The sequence below is a fragment of the Oenanthe melanoleuca genome, chromosome 10, assembly GCF_029582105.1.
Source record: "Oenanthe melanoleuca isolate GR-GAL-2019-014 chromosome 10, OMel1.0, whole genome shotgun sequence".
NCBI classification, from domain to species: Eukaryota; Metazoa; Chordata; class Aves; order Passeriformes; family Muscicapidae; genus Oenanthe; species Oenanthe melanoleuca.
The window spans coordinates 14,126,339-14,151,642 of NC_079344.1; the positions used below are offsets into that span (position 1 = coordinate 14,126,339).

General features: G+C 42.7%; 1 protein-coding gene across 2 annotated transcripts in view; it reads right to left on the reverse strand.

Annotated features, from left to right (window-relative positions):
- The window catches only part of IGF1R (insulin like growth factor 1 receptor), a 172,312-nt gene that overhangs the window by 35,091 nt on the left and 111,917 nt on the right, over positions 1-25,304 (reverse strand). For both annotated transcript variants that reach the window (XM_056499737.1, XM_056499736.1), the window contains exons 3-6: positions 9,546-9,858; positions 6,942-7,087; positions 4,982-5,126; positions 1,016-1,230 (exon numbers count right to left, since the gene is read on the reverse strand). In XM_056499737.1, the coding sequence (XP_056355712.1) occupies positions 1,016-1,230; positions 4,982-5,126; positions 6,942-7,087; positions 9,546-9,858 (819 nt within the window). The remainder of the gene's footprint in view (positions 1-1,015; positions 1,231-4,981; positions 5,127-6,941; positions 7,088-9,545; positions 9,859-25,304) is intronic.

A 25,304-nucleotide genomic window follows, 5' to 3' on the forward strand; every position in this document is an offset into this window, starting at 1 on the left:
TAACTCCTCCAGGACTGCAAGGCTTTGCTCTATTCAGTGTGCAAAGAATGGAGGGTGCTTACAACAAGGATCTGGGCCATCTGCGCGTCTGCATCGCGCCCAAAGACACATTCAACAGACTACGTGTCCTAGTTTGTAAGCACCATCCACAACAAGGGGACTTGACTTATACACAAGATCCATTTTAGTTTACTCAGCTCCAAAAACACCACAGACCAACCAAAGGAAAAAGGCATTGTCAGTTTTAGGGGTTTGAGGTGAAACTTGTAGGCATTCTTAATTCCTAGAAGAGAGATTGCTTTTAAACGTGCTGTTACACCTGGAGACCTGATGTGCAGACCACCAAAGCCAGGAGAGGACTTTCCAGTCACTCTAGCCATTGCAGAATCCAAAATTAAACACAGGTTTAGAAATACTGCAGAATATTAAAACGTGTTCTCAATTCAAAAGCAAGTAATTTGAAAATGAAGCAGAGCCAACTAAGTTTGAAACAACAGGTACAGTATTTATCAGGAGCTTAAATGAAGATGAATGTAACAGAAACAGTTTGTTTTGGTGTCTGTGAAATTGTTTGTTATTCAGCAACTTCCTTAGTATCAAGAAAGGGTAACAGAGAGAGGAAAACACCTATAATGATGCACAGTTACAAAGGAGACTGAGAAATTGCTCTTTGTTGGATACACCAAACTACTGGATTTCATTTCTCATTTCACAGGTATGCTCTATTGTTATCTGCTGCTGCTATTGCAAAACGGGATTTGGGAAGAAGTCATCTTCTACAAGTGGGTTTTACAGATGAGATAGGGACTGTGTAACCACATCATTTTCCACTCATGCAAAGGTACCTTCACAGCTACAGTTTAAAGCCTGGACAAGCAGAAGGGCTGAAAGCCTCCTGCAAATATCCTAAACTCTAAATACTGCAATAGTCAGCAACATGTCAGCATGTTGGGTTTGTTCTTGTGACACCCTCCTGTGAAGTTGGCACAGATATTTTTTTTGTTTGTTTACTTACAAGAGGCTCTCTCCCCATTATTCCTTGGATTTATATCTCCTTTGCTCTGTCGTCCCTTGGTTCCTGAAACTTCCTCCATACGGTAAATCTCGGAAACACACAGTTTAGGATTAAATGCAAAGTACATTTTCCCCTCACTGATTGTCAAGTTATGATGGTTCCAGTCCCACAGCTGCTGAAGATTGTGGTTGTCAAGCACGTAGAAGGAGTAATTCCTAGAAGGAAGTTTTTGAAGAAAAAGTACTCATTTTAATTCACAGTCCATTCCAACAAATAATACCTTAATATAAGAAAACTTTGAAATACTGTTTTTTCTCCCCTTACTTGAAATTGGTGTTCAGCAAAGGGCTTTCTTCTCTCCCCTGTAGCAGTTAACCCTGAATGTTTAAGGGGCAGGGAAGTGAGTGTGACACAGGATTCCAAAGGTGACACATCATCTAAACCCTACCCCAAAATGTGTTTTAAGAGTTGTACAGGAGTTGCTATGAGGAACATATAAATTCATGTCCTCTGAACAGCAGGTCTCTACACTGGATTTTCCATTTGGTGGCAAATGGGAAGCAGTAACCTTAGATACTTTATGGAAGGAAAAGCCTTCTGGAGTTCTGACAATAAAACAGTTATTAACATAGCTCTTGCTTATGTTTACAAAAGCAGCTCTGAGAGTTTGCATAGTGAGGTTTCCTTGCCTCTCTGTTCTACCTCTTGGTCCAATGAAGATTTCCTACAAGTGCCAAGTACAGTTGCACCTGTACATGGAAACCCAACAGCAAACAGTTGTCCTGACTGCACAGGATCCACACTTCAGAGCACAGAACTAAACACAGGCAGCTGTGCTGAGCCCACTCCCTAAGCACAGCCCTGGAAAACATACACATCCTTTATTTCCACAGATACTGTATACAAAGTTGTGTGCAAAAGACCTGTTAAATATTATGAAAACCCTATTAAATATTATGAAGAAATTCCTGGTACTACTCAATTGGGCTGAACTGGAAAAAAACCATATATGCAACAGAAGCAAGACTGTAGGTTCTACATCAGCTGCAAGACAACACCTGCAAGGACACTGATATTTTGGGTAACATGGACAGGAATGCACCACTGGGAAATGAGATAAAAGTTTGTGTAGCTGATGAACCTAAATCAAGATAACCACCATGGAAGCATTTACTTCACTCTGGTGGGAAGCTCCTCCATCATTAACTACAGCAAGACATAATCCACTATTAACACAATGAAGCTCATCTTACACTGCTCAGCCCTTGTCAACACAGCTACACTGGGCTTTCTACAAACCCTTCTAACTACAGAATTTCTGCAGGGAAATGTGGCAAACAAACCATAGGGCTCATAAAAAGCTGCCATATTATTCATTTATGGTTTTCCATCAATTATTCCATTTAAAATTTAGCAATAATTCCTCCTTCACCCAATCCAAAACAAAAACTGTGCATTCTGGCTCCAATCTACACAGATTTGTCATTTCTTGTATTGCAGAATGTATTTTCAGAATAATGTGGAAGATGCTGTTTCTCCAATTTCCACCTGTCCCTAATTACCCAGAACTTGATTTGTAATGAAGTCGATTTACCTGGTACCACTTCACACAGATGCTGAGAAGCATGTGCTCAGTTAACAAGGGAGCAGAGATATGTCTGTGCTTTAAATGAATTCTGCCAGGAGAAAACAAGGATGTTGAACTGCCTGTGAGATCTGACAGACATCACAAAATCTTGTGTTGATTGGAAACTACTGCACCTTACTAAAGTTCAGTGTTCTCTTGTCTTGTTTGAAAAGCTAAACTTATGAGCTTCTGAAACCTCCACACAAACCCAGCCTCACACCTCAGTGTACAAACCCCTTTTTCAAACTTCACTCACACACAGGCAGTTGAGAAACCCCCCTAAAATCAGGACTGAGCTGAGGAGCATCCCCATGGGAGCCTGCACTGCAGCCAGGTGTCACCACAGTCTGGAGGGTGCCATTCATTCCCACCCACTCTCAGCACAGGGTGCCTGCTCTGCTGGAATGCTGTGGTTAGACCAGGCCTTGCTGCTCTCCTGAAGTCTGAATTCACCACACCCTGACAATAATGATCCCAGGAAAACAAGCCATAAATTCCTCAGTGAGGAACCACACAACAGCTAGAGATCCTGTTCACACCTTCCAACAGCCCTGACAGCTTATGCCTTGCCTCAAAACAGGGGGGAGGTTGTTTTGATTTTACAGGCTGTCCCCCAGTTTGCTGCAGAGGTTGAAACACAACATCAGAGCAGGTCAGTGCCACAAATTAAACTCCTCCTCACTCACCATCTCCTCACTTGCTCCTGAAGGCCACGAACTGCTCATTTTCCAGTACCCAACCTGGGATGCTCAGGGATGCCTACACACCATCCCCGCACACAGAAGTGAACACACAGACCCCAGCAGAGGATGGAGGGGCCTGGCAGAGTCAGCACCAGGTGAGGGAACAAAACCCTGCAACAGACACTGAGACCCTCTGGCAGCACATCTCCATCTCAGTTTCCCTATTTGAAAGGAGAAATTATTCTCTGTGGGAGCACATTCACTGCAGACATGGTTTTCAAAAGAGGCAATGAAAACTCTACAGACAAAGTAGATTCTCTCTAAACTTTCTACTTTCTGTGATAACCAAGGTAAGCAACAGGAACTGAATAAGGAACAAAGAACATTTGAAGTGCTGTTCTGTCAGTCCAGTTCAATAAATAAAAGGACAGTGGCTGTGGGGTCAGTTGTGTAATGAACAACAATCATAATGAGCCCTAAGTTACCCTCTCTCTTATCCCTCAAGGCACTGCTGGCACAAACAGCTCTTGTTCCAGCAGCCCACTGCTCTCCAGGTTAAGATCCCACTCCCTGTTCCCAGTTCTGCCCAATCTGGTCAGGCTCAGTCCTTTGTTGTCAGGTGCCTACTTCCACCTAAGTATCCTTGGACATGTTATTTAGACTGTGGTAATGCCTGAATTATGCCAGGTGCTTTCCAAACAGAGAGACTGCCCCTGCCCCTTAGTATGGAACTGCAGTCATTCCCTAAAACAGGAATTCTAGCACAAGCAGCTCTCCCATAGATCTGTTTCACCTCCCCACTCAGCCCCGTTTTCTTCTCCAAAGTTGCACCTTTTTACTGCTCTGTTTGGGAACTTCCCTCAATTCTTCATTTAATAGTTCTGTCATTATGGAGGGGACTGATTTATTCCACAGAACACTGTAAACTTGAGATGGCTACTCAATTTGGGATGAGAAAGAGCAAGACAGTTTGCTGAAGGACTCTCACCACACCTCAGCATCACACACTTTTGCCTTGATAAGCTTTCACCATCATAGGAAAACAGGAGTTATGCACAGCAGTAAGTATCACATGGTGAGCAATTATAGAAGCAATATAATCCACAGCACACATTTCAAGGGATCAACTTTTCCTTGTTGACCAGTCTTTTGCATGCTCAGTAGATAATCCATGTAATGCTAACATTTCTGGGAGCTGCAAACAACTGGAACTTGCACTGTGTTTCATTTCCAGTTGCACTCCCTGGCCGGTAAAATTCGTATTTCTTTTCAGCTGACTTCTCCACAAAACTCTTATAAAACCCAACAGTAACTACAAAGAAATCCAATTGTTTCTGAAGACACTTTTTCCTCAAAGAGAGCAAAAAGAACAAAACAAAAAACTTTATTGATGTAAAGAATCTACCTAGAAAAAGCTAAAGTGAAAAGCAACAGCAAAGGTACCATAAAGTACTTGTAATATACTCAATTTAACATGCTGATTTGGACAGTCATGCAAACAAGCAATGCTGTGCAGAGGTGATCATGGGGAGAAAAACGCTGCACACTAGTGGAAGAGAAAGATCCTGTAAGTGAAAGTGAAGGGTTTTTAGGAGATTTATTCTCCACAGTTTTCTATTACAGTGAAATTGCATCCACAAGCATCTGGACACTTACCCATCCACCTGCTCCTCTCCCAGAATGTACCGCAGGTTCTTCAGGAAAGACAGGGAGACCAACGCGTGGGAATGCCGAATCTTCACGTACCCCGTTACTGTCTCAATCAGACCCATAAAATTCTCCAGTTCTGAGGCAATGTTATCTACAGTGAGAAAAAGATGATCATTATTGTAACAGAATTCACAGCTTTGCCTGATATTCTGCTTTGTGCAGTATTAGCTCAGTAAAAGATAATGTTTGTACTTGTTGCTTTTGAAAATGAGAGACACTGGTTCTCCTCCCCCAGAACAGTTGCCTGTGCAGCCAGATGGCTGAAGAGCAAAATAAAGCCACAGAGTAACAGTGGGAAATCAGTCTTGCTCTCCCATACTGGAACACCTGGTATTTCCATGGGCATTGCCCTCTGAAGGCAGCACCAAATGGTGAGCCAGCACTCTGGCAGGGACGAAAAGACCCTTGTGTAGATGTACACACCATGAGAAGGAATTGCTCTTTGGGTATGGAGCAAGGCTCAGGCAGAAAGCTCCACTTCAGAAAAAAGAGAATGAGACTGAAGATGGAGAGGAGGGGGTATGTTCCTGGTTTGCTCTGGGCCACAGAGCATTGCTCTCCACAACCTGAAAAGCTACAAAACTGAACCAGTTGAAACAGCAAAAAAAAACAAAAAACAAAAAAAAAAAAAAAAAAAAAAAAAAAAACCAACCCCATCAGAAAATCCTCCCGCAATGAAGCATGTTTCAGACAACTCACTGAAGTTGACTTTTTATTATAAATTACTAAAATGACTGCTGAGGAAGCTCCACTCTTCAGAACTGCCTCCTCTCTATGAACTGTCCCTGCCCAGAGCTGCAACACCCCATCCTTCACAAGCTCAAGCTTTGATGTCCTGACCTCCAGCAACCCCTGGCCCAACCCCACTGCTTGGTGTCATCACCTCACCAAGCTACGCTGCAGTTCCAAGGAGAAGTTTTTAAGGATTTGGGAGAAGCTGCTTTGAGGTGTGTTTGCTGCCACGAGCACACCAAAGTCCTAACAGATGGCTGGGAAGACCAATTACCAAATATCAATGTTTGGTTCTCATACCAAGCAATCAGATGCTCTTTGGCACTCTAAAATATGCTTAAATAAAATTAAAAACTCCCACATGCTTGCCCCAGGTAACTGGAACATTTCTCATAAGGGAACCTTGTACCTGTAGTAGTGGTACCACAAATTAAAAAATCCACATGCTGCTGCAACTGAACCCTAGAACTTTCATTCAGCATGAGGTAGGGAATCAAACAGATCCCAGTCTTTCAACCTTATTCATAAAACCAAAAGAGACCTTCCATAGGGACGTACAAGGCCAATAAAAACTAACAGCAATTTTTACTCGGCTTTTAAGAGCTCATCAACTGTCAACACCTCCCTGGCTTATGAATCACTGCTCTGACAAATTTAAACCAGTACTTGTTCAAGACATGTGACAGAGATGGCCAGCTCACTACTGCTGACCATCCAGCAGCACAGTGTTAGGCTTCATAAGAGCTCTCAGCACTCTGGATTCCATGTTCTAGCAAAACACCACACCTTGCCTTAAAAAGTGAGGATCTGCAGTCTTGCAGTGCCATGTGACAAGTTATTTACCTACCCAGATGCAAGGATTTTCAACTTTTCCACCTTCTTGGGCCTTTATTTCTCCTTTGGGAGCACTGCTTGTCTAACTGCCTAACCCTGGTTCCTTGTCCTGCCAAAAAACCTAACAAAAATACCAGCTTTCCCTGGGAGCTGAAAACCTATTGCACCCGCCTGGGGCAGGATGGTGCTGCAGTGGCCAAATCAAACAGGAGCACTGCTCTGGGCCTGGAAAGCAAACAGCTTGCTGAGTTTTTAATGTTCTTATCATTATGCTGACGACAGAAGGAAAAATGTGAAAAGCAGCCTTATCAGGGGTTCAGAAGGAGAGGCCATCACTTACTTCCACGGCGGATGTTGATCAGCAGATTTCCCTTGAGAATTGTGCATCCCTGCAACATTTGTGCTGATGTGACCGAGTCAATGGTCTTTGTTTTCCCATCCTCGCAGATTTTGGGGCAAGGCCCCTCACAAGGGCTGCAGAACATGCTGTGAGGAAAGAGGGGGACATTAAAAATAAATGGTGATACGTGATTCTGAGTCTACAGACTGCTTTGAGTTGAATTTTGGATGGTATTTCCCTCTAAAGCTCAGGCAAATCCTCCATGCCAGAAGGAAAGCTGCCATGCTTGTTCAGGATACACTTGCCTGCTGCACTCCAGAGAAGCTGCAGCATTGTACCTCCTACAGTGGCTGAATGGACCCAGAGCCGTGGTCTGCCAGCTTCTGAAGGGTTCTGTGGTCCTTCCAAAGTCAAAGGCCCTTCAGGTAAACCCAGTGCCCTTACAACTGTGCATTTACTCCAACTGAATTGTTCCCAGCAACTCCTCCCCTCCCATTTATGAAGGCAGCCTCAGAGTGTAGGGAAGTTTTGTGCTAATCCAGGCCCAACCTCACAAAACAGGCCAGCCAAGAACTGGAGATGGGAAAATACTGCTCACATTCTTATAAAGTTGTCTGTCCATGTCCATAAACCAATACTTAAAGCTCAGCACCAGGGAATTCCATGTTCCTGGTTATTTAACACACAAATACAACTGTGGGGGCACACAGTCAGGAGAGATGTGGAGAAAGTGAGCAGTAAATTAGTCACTACTTTTTACAGCTTAAGAGGCATTAAAGCAGCAAGTTTAAGGAAACAGAAGATTGTGTCTTGATGCAAGGGCAACTAACTGGCAATAGGAATTGGAAGAGGAAGGCCAGAAGTCTAAGCAAGTTCAAAGTGGGTGATACAGATGGAAACATCAAGAAAGCCCCAAAGTCAGAGAGACCAGATTGCCAGAAGCTAGGAGGCAACACTGAAACACAGGCTCATTTCTGTTTCTTATACTCACAGGCACTCAGAAGCATTTTTAGCAGCCAAACTCAGGCAACAACTCAAGGCAGACCAACCTTTTCATGCAGGAACTTTTTAAAGGCTCCATGTTATATTAGCTACATACTCATCTCAAAGCTGGACACGTCATGTGTGCACAACACCCCCAATCACTCCTCCTGGTAGATGTCTTTCCTGATTCAAGGTAATTTTTATTTTCCAATTTTTTCCAGCATTTCATTTGGTATTTCATGATTACTTACTCCACTTAGTAGCACTTTAGAGAGGAAAAACAAAAAATTCAAAAAACCCAAACCCAGCTCCAAAGACAAAGGCTTCTGCTGACAAGACTGATGTACACAGGCTATTTATTTTTTTAAAAATAAAGTGAACCCACTTTCCTCTGAGGCTTAAAGAAACATGTAAATTGGTAACAGTTTTCCATGCATAAACCATAACAGAAAGAAGCTCCTTTCCTAAGCAGTAAGCTCCTATTTCAAAATCCTGCTCTATAACCTGCCACAAACCACTAAAAGCTGCAGACACAAGAAAGAGGCTTCAACTAAATGTACAAAGAATGCTGGAAATGCTTTCCATTTGCAACTATTTGTTAACAGCACCTCTGGGGAACAGAGCATTCACTAGCCTTGAGTTACAGCTCCTTTCAATGTCTGCAGAGAGCACAACACCGAGATAAGACAGGATGGCCGCGCACTCCAGCGTAAGCGGCTCAAACAGCTGCTACTACAAGCTCCAGGAGATAACAAAAGCTGCATTTCTCAGGTGAATATCTGGATTTGGGCAAAGGCTGTGTTAAGTTGCTTGTATCCAAATACCAACTGGAGACTGCCTGGAACGGATGGATGACACGCACACAGACACACAACTGCTGCATCACCACCGTCACCTTTCCAGAAAACACAGCAGCCTACAAAGACATCTTTTTAGCATAACCCTGAAGCATCACAAACTTTAGCAGACTGATTATCCTTTACTGAAAGTTCATGACTTCCAAGGGACAGTAGGCAATGAAGGCTGCTTGCTTAAGCACTGGAAACTACAAAAATCACAAGCAAACATTGCTCCAGCTGTCAGAATTAAAGAACAGGAGAAGAAGAAATTATTCTGTGTAATACTGTTGACTGCTGCATTATTTTTGTCACCACGTATATGATTACTTCCTTCTAAAACACCATTGTTATCTCCTGGAAATTGTGAAAAAGGGAAATTAAATTAAATACACTGAAGGATACGTGTACCTAAAATGCAGGCACGCATAAAGCAAATAATATGCAAGGCAAGGTAACTCCCTATGGTTTGTTCTGTGTGATAATGGTCATCAGCCAACTCCAACCTTGGGCTTCACTTTGCTCTTGGGCCTCACTTTTGTTTTGTTACTCTCTACTTGAAGACCTGGCTCTGCACTGCATGACTCCTCCAGCCCTTCTGAAGAGCCAGAGCCCACTGACGCTGCACAGGAGCACACACACCCGCCAGGTGGGTTCATCCTGGAAAGGTCAAAGCCAGCTTCTACCATCAATCCCCCCTCTACCCCACCTAATCTGCCCCCAAGCTGCCCCTGCAGAGGGGGAGGCAAACCCAGAGAGGGCAGGCAGGCCGCAGCCGCGTTACCTTTGGCTGCCGTTGCGGATGAAGCCCGAGGGGCACTCGGCCATGCACTCGTCGTTGTGGATCACGAACTTCTCGTACTCGCTGGCGTCCGTGGCGGGGACCTTGGAGCAGAACTCCCTGGTGACACAGCGCCAGCCCTCGAACTTGTAGGTGTTGGGGGGGCAGGTGGGCAGGCACACGCCCTCGTAGTAGTAGTTGCGGCAGGCCACGCACGCCGTGTTGTTGTCGGGCGCCGTGCAGCTCCCCAGGCACTCGGGGTGGCAGCACTCGTTTTGGTCTGTGCAGGCTCGCTTCCCGCACGAGCTGGGGCACACTGCAGGACACAAAGCAAGGCAGCATGAGCAACACCTGCTGCGGTGAGCGGCACTAAAGGACAAGCTCTGTTCTCTATAGCTCTACGGTGATTCATTCCCCGAGCTCTAGAGCATCTCTGGGAAGAAAACCAAACCCACTACTGTAAAAATTTCTGGTTTTCTCAGCTTTAGTTGCCTGAAAGTATCTTTTTCTCAGATCAAATTTATGACATGAACCAAGTAAGTAATAAAGAAAACTGCTGAAAGCAAGATCAACATAAGGATAATGGAAACAGGCAGTACTGGAACCTATTCCATAGCCCCAGTATTACCGACTTTTTTTTTTTTGGCATGCTGACTTATTGTCTTTCTAAGCATTTCTTGTCTTTCCTATTTGTACTTCAAATTGGTCTTTTATTGGCAAGAAAACAAGCTTCCTTCAAAACAACTTAATTACACTGGTAGAAGGAAGCACTGCTCTACTGCAGCACACATGGCTGGGCTGACCCCAGTGTAGCATCCCAATGCTGCTTATGTGAGCAAAATGCGGTTTAATAAAGTATCAAATCATCATCCACATCAAATACCAAAGAATTACGGAGCTACTATTTTCCCCTGAAGAGCATAACAGAATTCTGCCTTATCCTCAAATTCTGGGTTCAGAGAACAAAATATGAAAGGGAGAAAAAAAAAACCAGGGTGCAAATTTATGGAGACATTCGTTTTATGTGAAAGCATTTCAGCTTGGAAGACACGAACAAAGAGCAGAATCCTCAGCAGCAGAGCTCACCACTGCTAGATCAAAAGAAGTGGCAGCATTATATTTATGTAACAACAGCATTTTGATTACAGCACTCTATGGCCTTTTAGCCACAGGAGCCCTGTGCCAGAGGCTCTGGAAACACAGACTGCAAATCTGGTTTGCATTAAGTAGCTGTTTGCCACTTTCTAACTTAGCTAAAACACTGTATCAGTAACAACAGCAGAAAAGATTTCAGTGGTGCCACTACAGAGAGATCCAAGTGAAGCACCACAGACATTTAAACTGAAAGATTTCAGCAGAAAGGAGAGAATCAGGAGAGAAGTTAACATCCCAAAATGACCATGGAAGCAGCTGATGAAACTCCACACAAGTTCTTCACTGTTATTTATCTCTCAGTTTGCAGCTATGGTGCTGTGTTTTAATGCAGGATTAAACACCCTAAAGTTTTAATGCCCCCCTCTTCCCATAAATACCAGGCTTTCCAGTTTTTACAATCCCATTCAGCAGAACTCCACCATCCTGACACAGGACAAAATGCTCAAGACTGCTATTAAGCAATAACAATAACAGTAATAACAACAACAACAATTCCCCCACAAAAACAAACCAAAAACCACAAAAACTCCCATTGCTCATAGCTCTGCATCCAGGATGTTGATATCTTTCACTGACTTTTGATTATAAAGAGACATTTTCTGACACCTTTAAGTAGTGCCCACCTTGAAAAGGACTTGCCAAAATGCCATTGAAGAATTTTGCATTTCTTGTCAAAATGATTCTATATTGACTCTGACTAATTTTCATCACCTTATTTTGAAATAGATGGAGGGGAGAGACAAGGAGGTGGGACCATGAGCATTGCTGGTGCCTGCCCAGGTACCACAAGTATCATAACTATCACATGAAAACCAAATTAAGAAAATTTTTGCAGAGCCTGTAAGACTACAGAGAGCACGAATGCAAAGACAATCACTGCTAAATAATTCATTGTCTGAAGATGGTGGATGATTTTTTTCTTGAAAAGGAAATAAGCCATATACACCAAACCCACATACCAAAATAAAGCATGCATGCAGGTGTGTATCCCCTTTTGGACAGTAATCTGCACAAGTGCAAAAGAAGTCTGCCCAGATGCCACCTTAGTAAGGCATCACAAATTGCCTTTCCCCTTAAGGTACATAGGACTTGCATCTGGCACTACTGAGGGCTTAAAAAAAAAATAAATAAATCAGTGTGTCTTGCTAGCAGATGGACTGCTGTGCTGAGTGGGTGCCAGAACTCAGATTTCATGTGGTAGCTACATTTCCAGTTCAAAGCCCTACTAAAAAAAACACACACCCCACCCCATGCCTCCACAAAGTTCATTACTGAATGTATTGATTAAATACACCATTTTTTTGTTTTCATCTGAACAATTTGCTGGAAAACAAACACTGCTGTACTAAGTATTGGGATAAACATAGATTAAGTTTATTTCATTCCTGGGAAAGACTCCTGTATTCCCTTAATGCCTCTGCCATTCATGAGCAGTCTGCTATAAAAATAGGATTCCCTGTATCTCCTGGTAAATCTGCTGACTCTGGTCTACAGAAATATAAATTGGAGCACAGAAGGATACACAAGTTCACATGAAAAAAGCCATCAGTGAAACACATTTTCAAAACTATAGCAATATTTTAATCACAACCATTTTAACATGAACTCTTGAAAACTTTATAAAGATAATTTTTCAAAAGCTCAGCAACCTCACTTTTTCCTCAGTCCCATTTTCTGCTTGTTCTGCTAACGTTGGCATAGTTTTCAGCCTGGAGACAATACGGGTATCCTGTTTCTTTGAAGAGGAAGAACAAGAACTTCTGTGTGTGTGTGTGTAGGATGTATTATCAACAACAAAAAAGCCTTATCTGCCTTACACGCCAGCTCCCTCAGATATCCCTGTTCTAAAAACCTTACTAAACAACACTGGCTGACCTCACAGCCCAGACCCATCAATCCTCCCCCACCCACCCAAACTGTGCCACTTGGGCTCCTAGATTTGTACCAAAACATGTAAAACTCAGCTTCCAAAATACTTTGGCCAAAAAAAGCACCCTGCAATACACTCAGTAACTTGTTGACTTAATTCTGCAAGAACATTAGAGACACAAACAGGAGCAAACAGCAGGCTGACATTGGGGGACAGAATTTATCAGCCAGGTACAACAGTGCCTTGGAATATGAAGGCTGATGACGATATATACAGAAAAAAACAACCCCCTGAACAAATCCTTGCTGACAAGCCCAAGGGCAAAAAATGCTTAATTGTCATCACATGGAGATACCAAAATAATGGAAAATTTCAGAGACCTTGGAGGGCAGCCATGGGAGACAGAAGTCAAAGCAAGATGTGGAGAAGGACAGATCTTTAAGCACTTTAATAAAGAGATGATGGAGGCCTGCCTAGACCAGCATCCCTTTACATTTAGGGAGTGAAAGCAGTGTCAGATCTTCAGAGAAAGACACTACAAGAATATCAGTAGCCACAAACACAATTTACTGGAGCAAAACCAACAAAAGAACTTTCATTGTCCATCCATAATTCACCTTCTCTCTGGTTTCTTCAAATGAGTTTTCCCTGTCAACAAAAAATTAAGATTTCCCAAATACTATTAAGATACTATGGTCATCATAAAAACAAAATTTAAAAAAAGGCAAAATTTTTCATTCCAAGATGCCTGTTTACTAAGCAAATCAGATTCAGACTTGACATATAGCAAGGAGACACCTTAAAACTAAATGCAAGAAACATCTTAGAAACAGGAGGAGCCCCAAGAGAATCTGACTCAGAGACTCATTATCCTCAATTAAAACCCCCAAGATGCTAAACCAGAACTGCAAACACAAAGCAAGGTTTGGAAATCCTCAAACACAACTCTGGGGGGGGGAAAAAAAAAAAATTAAAAAAGCAAGCAACAAATCATGTGTATTTATGACAGCTCCCTTTTGGCCAGGCTCAGGCTGAAGAGGTGGCAGTAAGTTTGTCTGACATCTCAGCCCTCCCTGCTATGCGGAGCGTGCACCACGCCAGCGCCGCGCTGACTTCACGGCTATCGCACAGTTCGGGCAGACAAAGTGCTCTTATCATCTCCAAGACGCCATGACTTCAGCGATGCTGGAGCACAAAAATCAGGTGAATAAACAATCAGTCACAGGGAGTGAAAAGGAGCCAGAGGAGGAAGACTCCTGGCAAGCGGAGGCGCCGGCCTCGGCCAAGGATGGCACCGCGCCAGTCACATGCGGGCAAGCAAAAGGTTGCCAAGTGTGGGATAAATATTTTTTAAAGATTCTTTCTCTCCTTGTAAAAAGATATTTGATCTTTCTTTGGTTTGGTGGTTTGTTGTTTTGGGGTTTTTTTTGTATACTCTTTCGGCTTTTTTAGAGCATCCTTCGGATAAAATGTTTCAGAAAAAAAATAGAGGGGGAAAAAAAGTGCCTCGTTTTGAGCAGCAACCAGAGGAGGAAGGGAGTGTTTTCTCCTAGCCAACTACTGAAAAAAATTAGCTGTCTAAATTTATCCACAAAGACAGAAAAATACAGTCACTTTTGGAATGTTAATCCTTCTACATGACAGAATTTTAAAAATATTGCATTTTAATGGGCTAAACTTTGGTACGGCCTTTCAAACAGCTGACTTCAAATGCTCAAACAGCCTATACAAGACCTGATTTCTTCTGCCCAAAATTCTGTGAGAATAAAGAGACTGGAGAGACATTACTCAGAAAATCCAGTTCCAGTGATTCATGGTCAGGGCTGGAATCAAAAAGTACAGAATAAAAGGAAATACACATATTAAATACATGCAGTAGCATGTTCTGATCACAGAAATATGGGTAAAAGTCATCTCCAAGGCACTGAAGAGGCCACTCAGAGCAGTTGTGTAAATCTTTCTATTACCACAGAAACAGCTATTAGAAGCTTATCAACAATGGTGTATTTTTCTTCTTTCCCGTTCCCCCGTCTCCAAAACTCATAATCTCATATTCAGTGAAAATCCTGAAGGCAAAAAATGCTACCATGTCGAACCACTTTCTAATAGTTAGGGCACAAAGTCTGGCAGCTTCTGACATTAATTGCCAGATCTCAAAAGTTCAGTTCAAGCCAGCACTGATCTAGACCTGAAAGATCATCTCCTCTTCTGTTACACCTCGATGTAGAGTCGTGTCCACCAGCAAAATACTTGGATAGGTTTATACAAACTTACACCAAGAGGGCACTAAGTCTACAGCCCACAAGCTATGTCTGACTCAAGATCAGTCATGCCTTTCCATGTTTAAATCCTAGTCACTACCAACCCATTTTTATCCCTAAGACCTTTCCAAGGATCCTGAAATTATTCTGAAGTGGTTCAGGGAATTATTTTCTTCCCACTACACCTGGTCAGCCTCCACACAAAGCTTTTTGGTCTCTCGCTTCTCGGTATTTCTGTTTGTCACAGATGCCTGTATGAAGGGATGGGTGTGATGAAGCAACCAGAACCTCAAAATAATCTCAGTGGATTTGCCCAGCCTGACATCAGCCCTCAACTGCCCAATTTTTAATGATATGAAAGATTGATCAAGGAATCCATTCTTGCATTCCCCTCCTCAGGATTTTACAGGCGAAAAACAATATGCAGCCAGTTGTGCAGCAGTTGGAGCCAGCTGCTCAGATGGAAGCACCTGTAGATGATTCTGGAGCAAAGGAAGTGGAAGAAAGGAGTAGGAGACCAGTTAAGAGAGCAAGGTCCAGCACCATCCAGCACCTGGAGATTCTCAGATTCCACCAGATGCAGTGAGGTCTATAAAGCAGAGAGGAATGTTCATCACTCAATGAGCACATTCCAGTTGGATGACCCCGCACATCCCTCTTTTGGCCACCTCTCATTCATTCCTTACCCTAGAAATTATACTGAAACAGCTTCCTGCTTCCCAGCTGTGATACAAAAAAGCCATGTGTGCCTGATCAGTTTTATTCAGAGCAGAGGACTTGGGGACACTCTTTGGCACTGCAAAACTCCTGTCCCTTCAGGTTTCTGCAAATGAAGCAATTCAACCCTGCTCTAAATGCTCCAGCAGCATTACAGGAACTCCCATCCCACCGAAAAGAGAGCAAATGGAAACCTGAGTGAAGAAAACAACCAGCTTATCCCACAGTCAACAGGAACCCCTGGGTAGCACAGGTAGTGTGCATCTGCTCCCAAGTGTGTAACACACGGCCCAGGAAGGTGCAAACAAACATGAGCTATTGACAAACCCAGGCAGCACAAATTGCATTTTCTTCCAAAACAGTTTGTGTTGCCCAGCACAGCCCAGACTGGCACTGTTGCAGCTGGCACTGGGGAGAATGAGGAAAAAAACAAGTCCATTTAGTCCCTTCCACGCCAGTATGAATTCAGCACATAAACAAACCCCACGGAGGCAGATACACAACCATCTCTGGGGATTTGGGGCCAGTTGCACTCTGTCTTCCACACTGGGTAAACAAACTGGTTGGGAATGTTTTACCAGCAGCACTGCACTGTTCCAGAAAGATTTCCTCTACACATGAGGAAATTTCCTATGGAAGATGCAAATCAGAACAGTAACACTGATCGGAGTGGGGATGAAGGCAGGAACATGAGGGTCCCCCCATGGTGGTAAAAGCTGCTCCCCCATCCACTGCCATCCCCCAGCATTCACTGTCACAGATTTGTCCACATTCCTAAAGGGACAACTGAAGTTCCTGAACTTTACAGTAACAGATAAGGAAAGCAAAGTGCTGCTGAAGAATGGCTCTGAGGCAAATTATTTTTCTTTTTGCTGCAGATTATGAGTGATATATTTGGGTTTTGCTTGTTCTTCCTTAAAGCTAGATTTAATCTGCCTGTCTTCCAAATGCTGCAAGTGTAAGGCAATAAGCTTTACAGGATTTAATTAATATACTGCAAGCAAGGAGTGCTGGTCAGCCATCTCCTGGCAAAAGCCCAGCTGGAGGAGGACTACTATTCACATTCCAGATTTATTCTAAAGGAGGAAGACAGGTTGATAACATTATCACACTGGCCTAAATTATGTAGTTCTCTTAATGCTGCAGGATCACAGCCGTTTAATCCAGGGCAAACAAGAGTCACTGGTTCGGAGGGATTCAGCTCCTGCTTCCTTTCAGGAATGCCCTTTGCTTTCATGCCTCACACCCATCAACAGCTTAACCATTCTGGCACCAGCAGTGAAACAGAATGTTCATCTTGGAGGCTGAATCAACACTGCTCCAGCCGAGGGCTAATTACACTAAAATTAAAGGGAAAAAAAAAAGCTTCAGGAAAACTGTTCACAATACACACAGTGGGGCAAACCTAGGAAGTTTTTGCTCATCTGCATCTCACAGGACAATAACAGATGACAAAACCTGTCAAGTTCTAAACATTAGAAAGACAAAAATACAAGGAAATAGCCAGAAAGACCAAGAACATTCAAACTGTTTTACTACAGAGCAAAGATTTTTCAAGCTGTTCACCAGTTACTGAGATAGGCCACTAAAACCAAGACTAAGATCCAGATGTTCAGGAGCCCGAGAAAAGAGCAGGATGATAATGAAAGGGAAGAACAAGTTGCAAGAATGCTGATGGTTTGCAAAATTATCAGAGACACCTGGTGCGTTTGTTTTAAATTAAAAACTACTAAATCTGAGATTATTACATCACTTATGATATTTGTACATTGCAAGTGAAAAGCACCCTGTTAACAACAGCAGCAATGATGCTCCAAACAATATTAAGGCAATTATGCTAAAACGATCAAATAAAGTATTTCCTTCAGGACTTCCAGAAATACAAGAGTGTAAGCAAATCTGACAGCAACTGAAGATTGTGCTCTAGAGATCCACAACAATCAAAGGGTGAGCTGCTCTTTCCTTGGTTTTAATAATCACAGAATGTATTTTTCATTCTAAATCTTCCTCTATTATAAACACAGAGGGAATACAGAAAGTTCCTGAATTTCTAAGACCTAAAAGCAGACAGGAAGACTGTGCATTAATCCATTTCTTAATGTATTTTAACAAATTTACAGGCAACACTGACAGTGGGGAGAATACAGCTGACTTTAAAGCTCTATCAGAATTACTTTCTTCTCATATACCACAACCATGGATGGAAGCATCCATGGGAAAATGGGAAATGTTGAGTTATCTTTTTTAGACTTGATGAAAAAATTGCTGTAATAATCTGTAAATCACCCTGAACTATCTGGACCTAAACTTTTAACTCCATCCTCCATGGTCTGATCTGCAAACAACAGAACTGCTGCAACAGTCACCTGTTTGCTTAGGGGTTCCTGGCTGGGCTTCAGAACCTGCTTTGAGATGTGCAAGGATGCTCCTAGTCCACTGTGGCACTGGACATGACCACAAACCCAAAGCAGGCCCCAAGTGAACCACTGCAAGTTCAGCAGCTCTGAATCCCCAGACAGCCCAAGCCAAGCAAAGGACTCAAACACCTGAGTCAAAGGCACTGGGAGAAAGTGCCGTGGGTCAGCAAGGAGCAGAGATGGAACAGCAGCAGCTGGGAGTGCTCAGTGCTTCCTGCTAACCCAAGTGAGGGATGACAGTGTCATCCTGCCTGTGCTCAGCTCACTATCTTTAAAAACCTCCTCCGTCGTGAGACAGAACTATTTCGGTTCTTCCAACAGTTTGATAAATAAACTGTTTGACTGTGACATCCCCCAGAAACTGCAAACACACAGAATGTACTCACGGGACAAATGGCACACACAGCCCTGCTGACCATGCACTCACACACTGCTGTGGCTCGGATGCTTGAGCTGTCTCTGCTGATACACTTCCACACGCTTTTCAGGAATTCCTGCTAGCATGACTGGGAAAAAATAATAATGACATTGCTTCGGACTTTCTAAATCCCTCCCTGTAGGAAGGATTTGTGATCAGATTAGGGAGCACCAGAGGTTTATTTATTTATTTGCAGGAAGGACAGCCAAGGTGAACTGTATCCCTGGATCTGACAGGGGCTCCAGGCTGCAGCAAAGCCAGCTCAGACACTGCCTGGCTGCTCTGGAGACGGCATCAGACAGCACTTATTAAAGAAAAAGAGGGGATTCATGTTTTTGATATTGGCACAAAGTGGGAAGCAGCGTGCTTCCCACTCTGTTTTTGCTCGAGTTTGGCACGTTTGAGCTACGCTTTTCTTCTCCGGTACCTTTTTTTGTCATCTCAAGTCACATTCACATGAACATATAAATACGCAGATCCTTACGCTCTGTGTATAGCAGATACTTACAAGGATGGTCTCAAAAAAGAATATTCTTTTCACACACTAAAAAAATTATACAGAGTTATTTTAAATTCAGAACTGTTTGTATATTCCTTATAAGTTTATAAAACTCTCACTGTCCTCCCATGACTAACGAAACTGGAATTGAGAGAGTATTCTATATTTATAACTCGTCTGGTTGCTCATGCCTATGGCCCTATTTCCACCCTCCATTACTGTACACAGAGCTATGTGAGGTATTGTGGGTTCCCAAACTTCACCGATTTCCTAACAAGGCAGGCCTGTGTCCCGGAGGAACAAGCTGGGGGCTGTTTCGTTCGAGCATTGGCCCAACTCAGAGGGAGAGGCCTTGAGCACTGTGGTTTTGGCAGCTCATCCTGAAGCTGGTATTAGAGGCCATGTCTGGGCAGTGACACGCCGAGCTGGCACCGGGCTGGGATCAATGCTGTGTCTGCACACAAACCCTCTGGGACTCCTGCACACTCACCCCAGTGATCTCAGGCTGCACGGAGCGGCTCCCGCTCACCTACAGCATGGACACACCACAGGCACCAGGCAAACCAAACACTGGCCTCTCAAAATCCAAAGGAGGCAAAACCCTCCAATTTTATCCAAAACTCCCCCAAGAGCATGGTGTGCTCACTGATGCTGGCCCACTACAGACCTCCAGTGGCTGGCACAGAAAGAGACTAACAGGTATCCAAATGCAGCAAAATAAGGAAAAAACTGGATTACATACAAATGATGGCTGGATGACATTCCTTATCCATATGAACACCATGCAATCATATCCCATATTTTGAACAAAAATACTTAGCTAGCTCAACAATCCCAGCAAAAGGTTTTGTCATTGCAGAGGTGCCTCAATCAATACATTTTTAACTCAGGCCAGACACTTGTGGGGCACAAGGCTTTTTTCAATTCACAGCTCATATATATGCTCAATATAAATAAGTATTTATCCAAAAAGCAGACGGAAAATAGGCAGACATTTTTTTAAATTCAAAATATGTTGTTGGTGGCTGGGATTAGAGTCTAACACCCATGGAGGTGGATTCATTACAAGGCCAGGATGGATAAAAGCCTTGAGTAAACAGGTCTAGTGGGAACTGTCCCTGCCCATAACAGGAGGTTTGGGACTAGATAGGCTTAGGGTCCTCTCCAACCCTTGACATTCTAGGCTTCACTGATTCATCAGAGTACTAGAACTATAAAAAGCCCACAAAAAAGCAAGAAACCCAGAATTCTTCTTTAGAGTCTTTGCTGATAAGCAAGTTCAGAAGAATTTATGTGGGGGTCTGAATGCTTCCCATATAAAAGAAAGGCAAGATCTGGACAACGCTCAGAAAGTTTAAGGCTCCAAAAAACCATTACCAGGAAAGCAAGAGGTGAACATGGACAACTTTGTGTAACTGAATTGAGAATGTTTTCCCTAGGAAAATAAATGTTGCCTTAGAATACTGTAGCTGAGAGAGTGACAACTCCTGAATTCTTTTATGAGACAAACCAAGAACACCTGCCTCTCCTTCCCTTTAATACCAGGGTCACTGGCTCTGCTGTGGGGAGGCACAACTGCAACTTCTTTTCCCCCTGAATTTATTCAGCCACTTTCTTTGCCTTGCAATAAAACTGTCAGGATTAACAGGCAGCTCTGGTGAGTCAGATGTTCAGAGAGAAAACATGATCTGTACCTCTCCCCATCTCTACGGCAATGCTACTGGTGGAATTGTTTTCCATCACTTGCCACACAAGACAAACTTTTAAGAGCTATTAAACACTCCTTCAGCTTAGCAAGAAGAAAAATTATCTAAATTTATCAAAGGAGCGAAAGTTCACTACACTTTGAGGAAAGGATTTAAATATGGATTATGTTTTCATTCATCTAGACCACTGAGTAAAATCATGAAAAGGTTTTTGAAGAATTAAATAGAGCAAAACTTAGTATTACCATTTAAAATTATTTTTTTAAGTTTCATATTATTTACATCATCTATAATATGTTTATGCTGAAGAACAGCAGTGATGTTTTTCCACAGCATGTGATAATTTGTCAGACCCTTTTCTACAGTTTTTAGATATTCCCTTTTAATGTTAAAATTCCACTAAGTATTTCATTAATTCTGCAGAGGGCTCATATCAGTTACAGGAGAAAACCCAGGCTCTCAAAACAAACAAGCTCTACAATTCAGTAGTATCAGTATTTACAGGTTCTTCATGCAGAACGTGCAGACTTCAGACAGACCATGAAACTTTCCACAACCTCGTTTACTCCAGAAATTACTGCATTTATAGGACACCCACGAACACCTACAAATGGAAAATTTATTGAATTCCAAGCTTTATTTCTCAATAATACTGTAGTAACAAGACTGCAATTACCTTTTCCTCCAGTTACGGGTCTCCCTGAGCCAATAACTGCAGATATCTTTGGTTATAGAGGTCAAGGGGGTGAAAGCATCACCACACTTCCCATTTTCCACCTCCTCATGATGCTACACTGTGTTTTTACTATTCAGAGGTACATCCCCCTCCTTGTACTGATCTATTCTGAACACACCAGCCATGCCATTCCCTACATTCTCCAGCTGTGCATGTACAGAACACAAAGCAGACCAAGAACAAAATATTTCTGGCCATGCTGCAGATATCAATACCACATCACCCCCACAAACATTTAATGCTGATGCTGAGAAATGCTGTGACAGCTATGTACCACCTCTGGTCCAGCTGCTCCTCACTATGAAGGGGGACCAGTGGCTGGTTTTGGTCAGCTGGAGGGGGACAGGGCTGTATTGCCATCACTTCATTTGAAAACCACTTTCCTATTCCATCATCAGAAATGGTATTTCTCTTCCAATGTTTACAACTGCAACATGAAACAACAAATGGATCTGTCTCTATTTCACGAAGGGCCTGCTTTCTCTACAGTTACATGAACTTCAACTTCCATACCTGTTAAATGAAGTTTTCTGTAAATTATGCAAACAGTAGCCAGAACGCACTGTTTAAAACTCACGCTGGTTAAAAACAAACAAAACCCAGACAAACCCAAATTTGCAGACAGAACCTTCACTGAAAAATAATGAAAGGGAACTACCAAAAACAGTAGATCCTGCTTGTTGATGGCTCTGAAACAAGAAACAGGGAGGGGAAAAAATAATTAGTATTCCAGGATGTCCCACGCACACACCCAAAACTAAAAGCATTAAATTGGATGGGAATAGAATAGATGATCTTGCCTGCAGTCAAATACAGAGAAGTAACATTTAAATTGCAAATTACAGAGCAGCAGATTTTTGCACAAAGTTCAAGGCTGTTCTATAGTTTGTTTTTATGAATTAGGAATGACGTGGGGAAAAATTAAGGGGCAGAGCCAGCTACTACCCTTAATACATATTTCAGCTTAAATATTTCTCAGATTCATTTGATGCAGTTTATCCAGGCACCATGGCTCGTTAAAGTGATGACAGAAAGTAAAGCAGCTTCCCAGAGATCATCCCCAAGGATGCAGCATCCGCTGGTGGCCAGGCTGCTGCTGGAGGATTAACTGCTACACAAGGATCTCCAAACTGACTGGTTACTCCCTTCTCCCCACATCATCTCCTTCCCCACATGGGAAACTTTTAATCCATTTACACCTTTCCTGGACAGTGCTTTTCCACCAAGAGTTCAGACAAAACTTCTGCTTCCATTTCCCGGGTTTTAAAGAGCTTGTTCCTACCAACATCAGCTTCTTGGCCTTGGTTCCCACAAATTAAGCTTGATGAGTGCTTAGTAACTGAAAAATACATACTTCACATTCATACAGTGCTTTTTAATCAGCAGTTCTCAAAATGCTTTACCAAGTATGAAATCTAATCAAGTGGCTGGTTTTAATACAGGGTTTGGGGGGATAAATGCAATAAAAATTTAAAAAATAGTTACTCCATGTTAAAGCAAAAGGCAGAAGATCAGGAACAGAAGAAGCTGTTTGCCTTGATATGCAAAAGCTTCTGACACTACATGACCATAATAACTTTTAAAAAGCAGCCAGTCCTGAATTACAGACTTCAGGACATGATTACAGAACACTATCCAGAGGACCTGGGGCTCAAGTATTTTCTTGTCAGGTTGTTAGCACCTAATAGAGAAAAGACCAAGTAAAAGCCAGACGATCTTTTAAAAATTATTTTTGAAATCAGCTTGCTTTGGGAGTATTTGTAAAAAATTCTACTAGTGAATATGTCAGTAGCCATAAAAACCAGGTATTTCACTCTAACAGTGGAACCTAGCCTAGTCTAAAATGTAAAATACCTCTGCAATTTCAGACTTGGGTCTTTTGGGACAAACACAAAGACAGTCTGGTGAAGATTCTGCAGGCTTTAAAGGATGACAACAAATGTCAACATCTTCAGCACAGAAGGAAATGAGGCTTGTCTGACCAAAGAGTATTGAGCCAAAGGCTTTACAGTGACATAACAGATCACAGTACCATAAAAAATAAAGGCTGGAAAGGACCTCCAAGATCATCAAATCCAACTTTTCACCAATTACCACCTTGTCCAGTAAACCAGAGCACTGAGTGCCTGTCCAGTCATTTCTGGAACACCACCAGGGACAGGGACTCCACCATCTCCTTGAGCAGCCCCTCCCAGTCCTGACCAGTCTCTCAGTGAAGAAATTCTTCCAGATGGCCAACCTGAACTTCTCCTGGCACAGCTTGATGCCATTTCTCTTGTCTGCTGAGACAAGAGCCCGACTCCCTCATGCCAGGGGGGTGTAGAGGCCACCCCTGAGCCTCCTTTTATCCAGGCTGAACACCCCCAGCTCTCTCAGCTGCTCCTCAGAGGGCTTATTTGATCCAGACAAGTCAGCACCACATCACTCAACAGTAAAATTCAGCTGAAAGGCTCATTATAAACTACAGGAGGGTAAAGAATGTAAAGCAGAATCTTGGGATTCTTTTAAGAAAATGTGCACAAGGTATCTTCTCCAAAGGTTTCTAGCTTAGATGTATTTTAACTCAAGGACTTTTTGATTTTTGAAGGTTTTCCAATTAATAAGCCAAATGGCTTTACAAATTAATTTCACTTTTTAAAACACATTGTTTTCTTTGTTTTGTTGTTCTGGGTTTTTAATCACATATGCAGATGGTGCCACCTGGGAAAGTTTACACGCTTACATCATTAAGTGTCTTTGAATTAACTTCATGCCAATATTTTTTTTTAAGACATAACACTGCCAAATTTGTCACTTGAGAAAAGTTAATCTAATTCTTTTCTTGCTTGCTGGAGAGAGATGGTGACTTCTCCCATTGAGGGACACACATGGACAGAGCTCAGCCACTTCCAGCCACATAAAATTCCCACATTTTTATCTCTGGTCCCCACTTGACTGCCCAATGTCTGATGGAACTTCTACTGCACAACCAATGTCAGTAACAACTGGATTTTCTCAGCCACCACCAGCCTCAGTTCCCTGCAGTCACAGCTGAATTTAACAGGGGGATGTGACAGCATTTCACTCAGAGCACAAAGATGGAACCTGGAGTCTCCATGATCTGCCCACAGCTGCACAGCTTGGGACACAGTCCAAACCATCTGCATCTGAACCTGGGAGATTGCTCCAAACTGCCTTTTTTAAGATTAACAAATGTGTCTTCCTCAAAAATTATCATTTAGAAAATGACATTACCAGGTCAATGTGTTCCTGAACCCTGTCTTTGAGAAAAGACAATTTAAAAAGCATTTTGTGGCTGTTGGTGCAATGGGTAACAAAAACCAAATAGGCTCAGAACAAATAACTTAATAGCAATGTCCGTGGAAACCAAAATCTTTTTAAATGCAGTTTGAAATCTGCCAAGTTACACTTAAAGGAAATTCTACAAGGCCACAAGCCCCTTTGGCCAGCTTTTCATTCCCTCAGATCTCACCTCACCTGCATGGCAGTGCACAGCTTGGCTCACATCTTTCCTGTCCCTGGACAGACGAACCTGGCATCCTGTTCACTCTGCTATCTCCCACCCTACATCAGCTTTTCCCCTGCTCCCCTGTTGGCCTAAATTATCCTTCAGGAGCTTGCACACTCTGCAGACTCTTCCTTGAGCTCTTAAATTACTCCTCAAGCCTTGCTCTTATCCAGACTACTAAAAATGCAACCTCAGGAACTATTACCTATAAAGCATTAAAAACATGATCCTCATGAACCTGGTACTCCCCAAACATCCATACAGCCTAGTGGGAACCCCATCAAAAACCAGAAGCTACAAAGTTGATGCACATGTGAATCTAGTTTTTATTGATTTAAATCAGCTTGATAAAGCAACAATCTTGACATGCATCCAACAAATTGCAGCAGAGTCCTGTATCTAAGGATGAAGGTCACAATCAAGAAATATTCAGCAGCTCTAAGACTAATCTCATGATCCAAGTTATTTTCTTAGT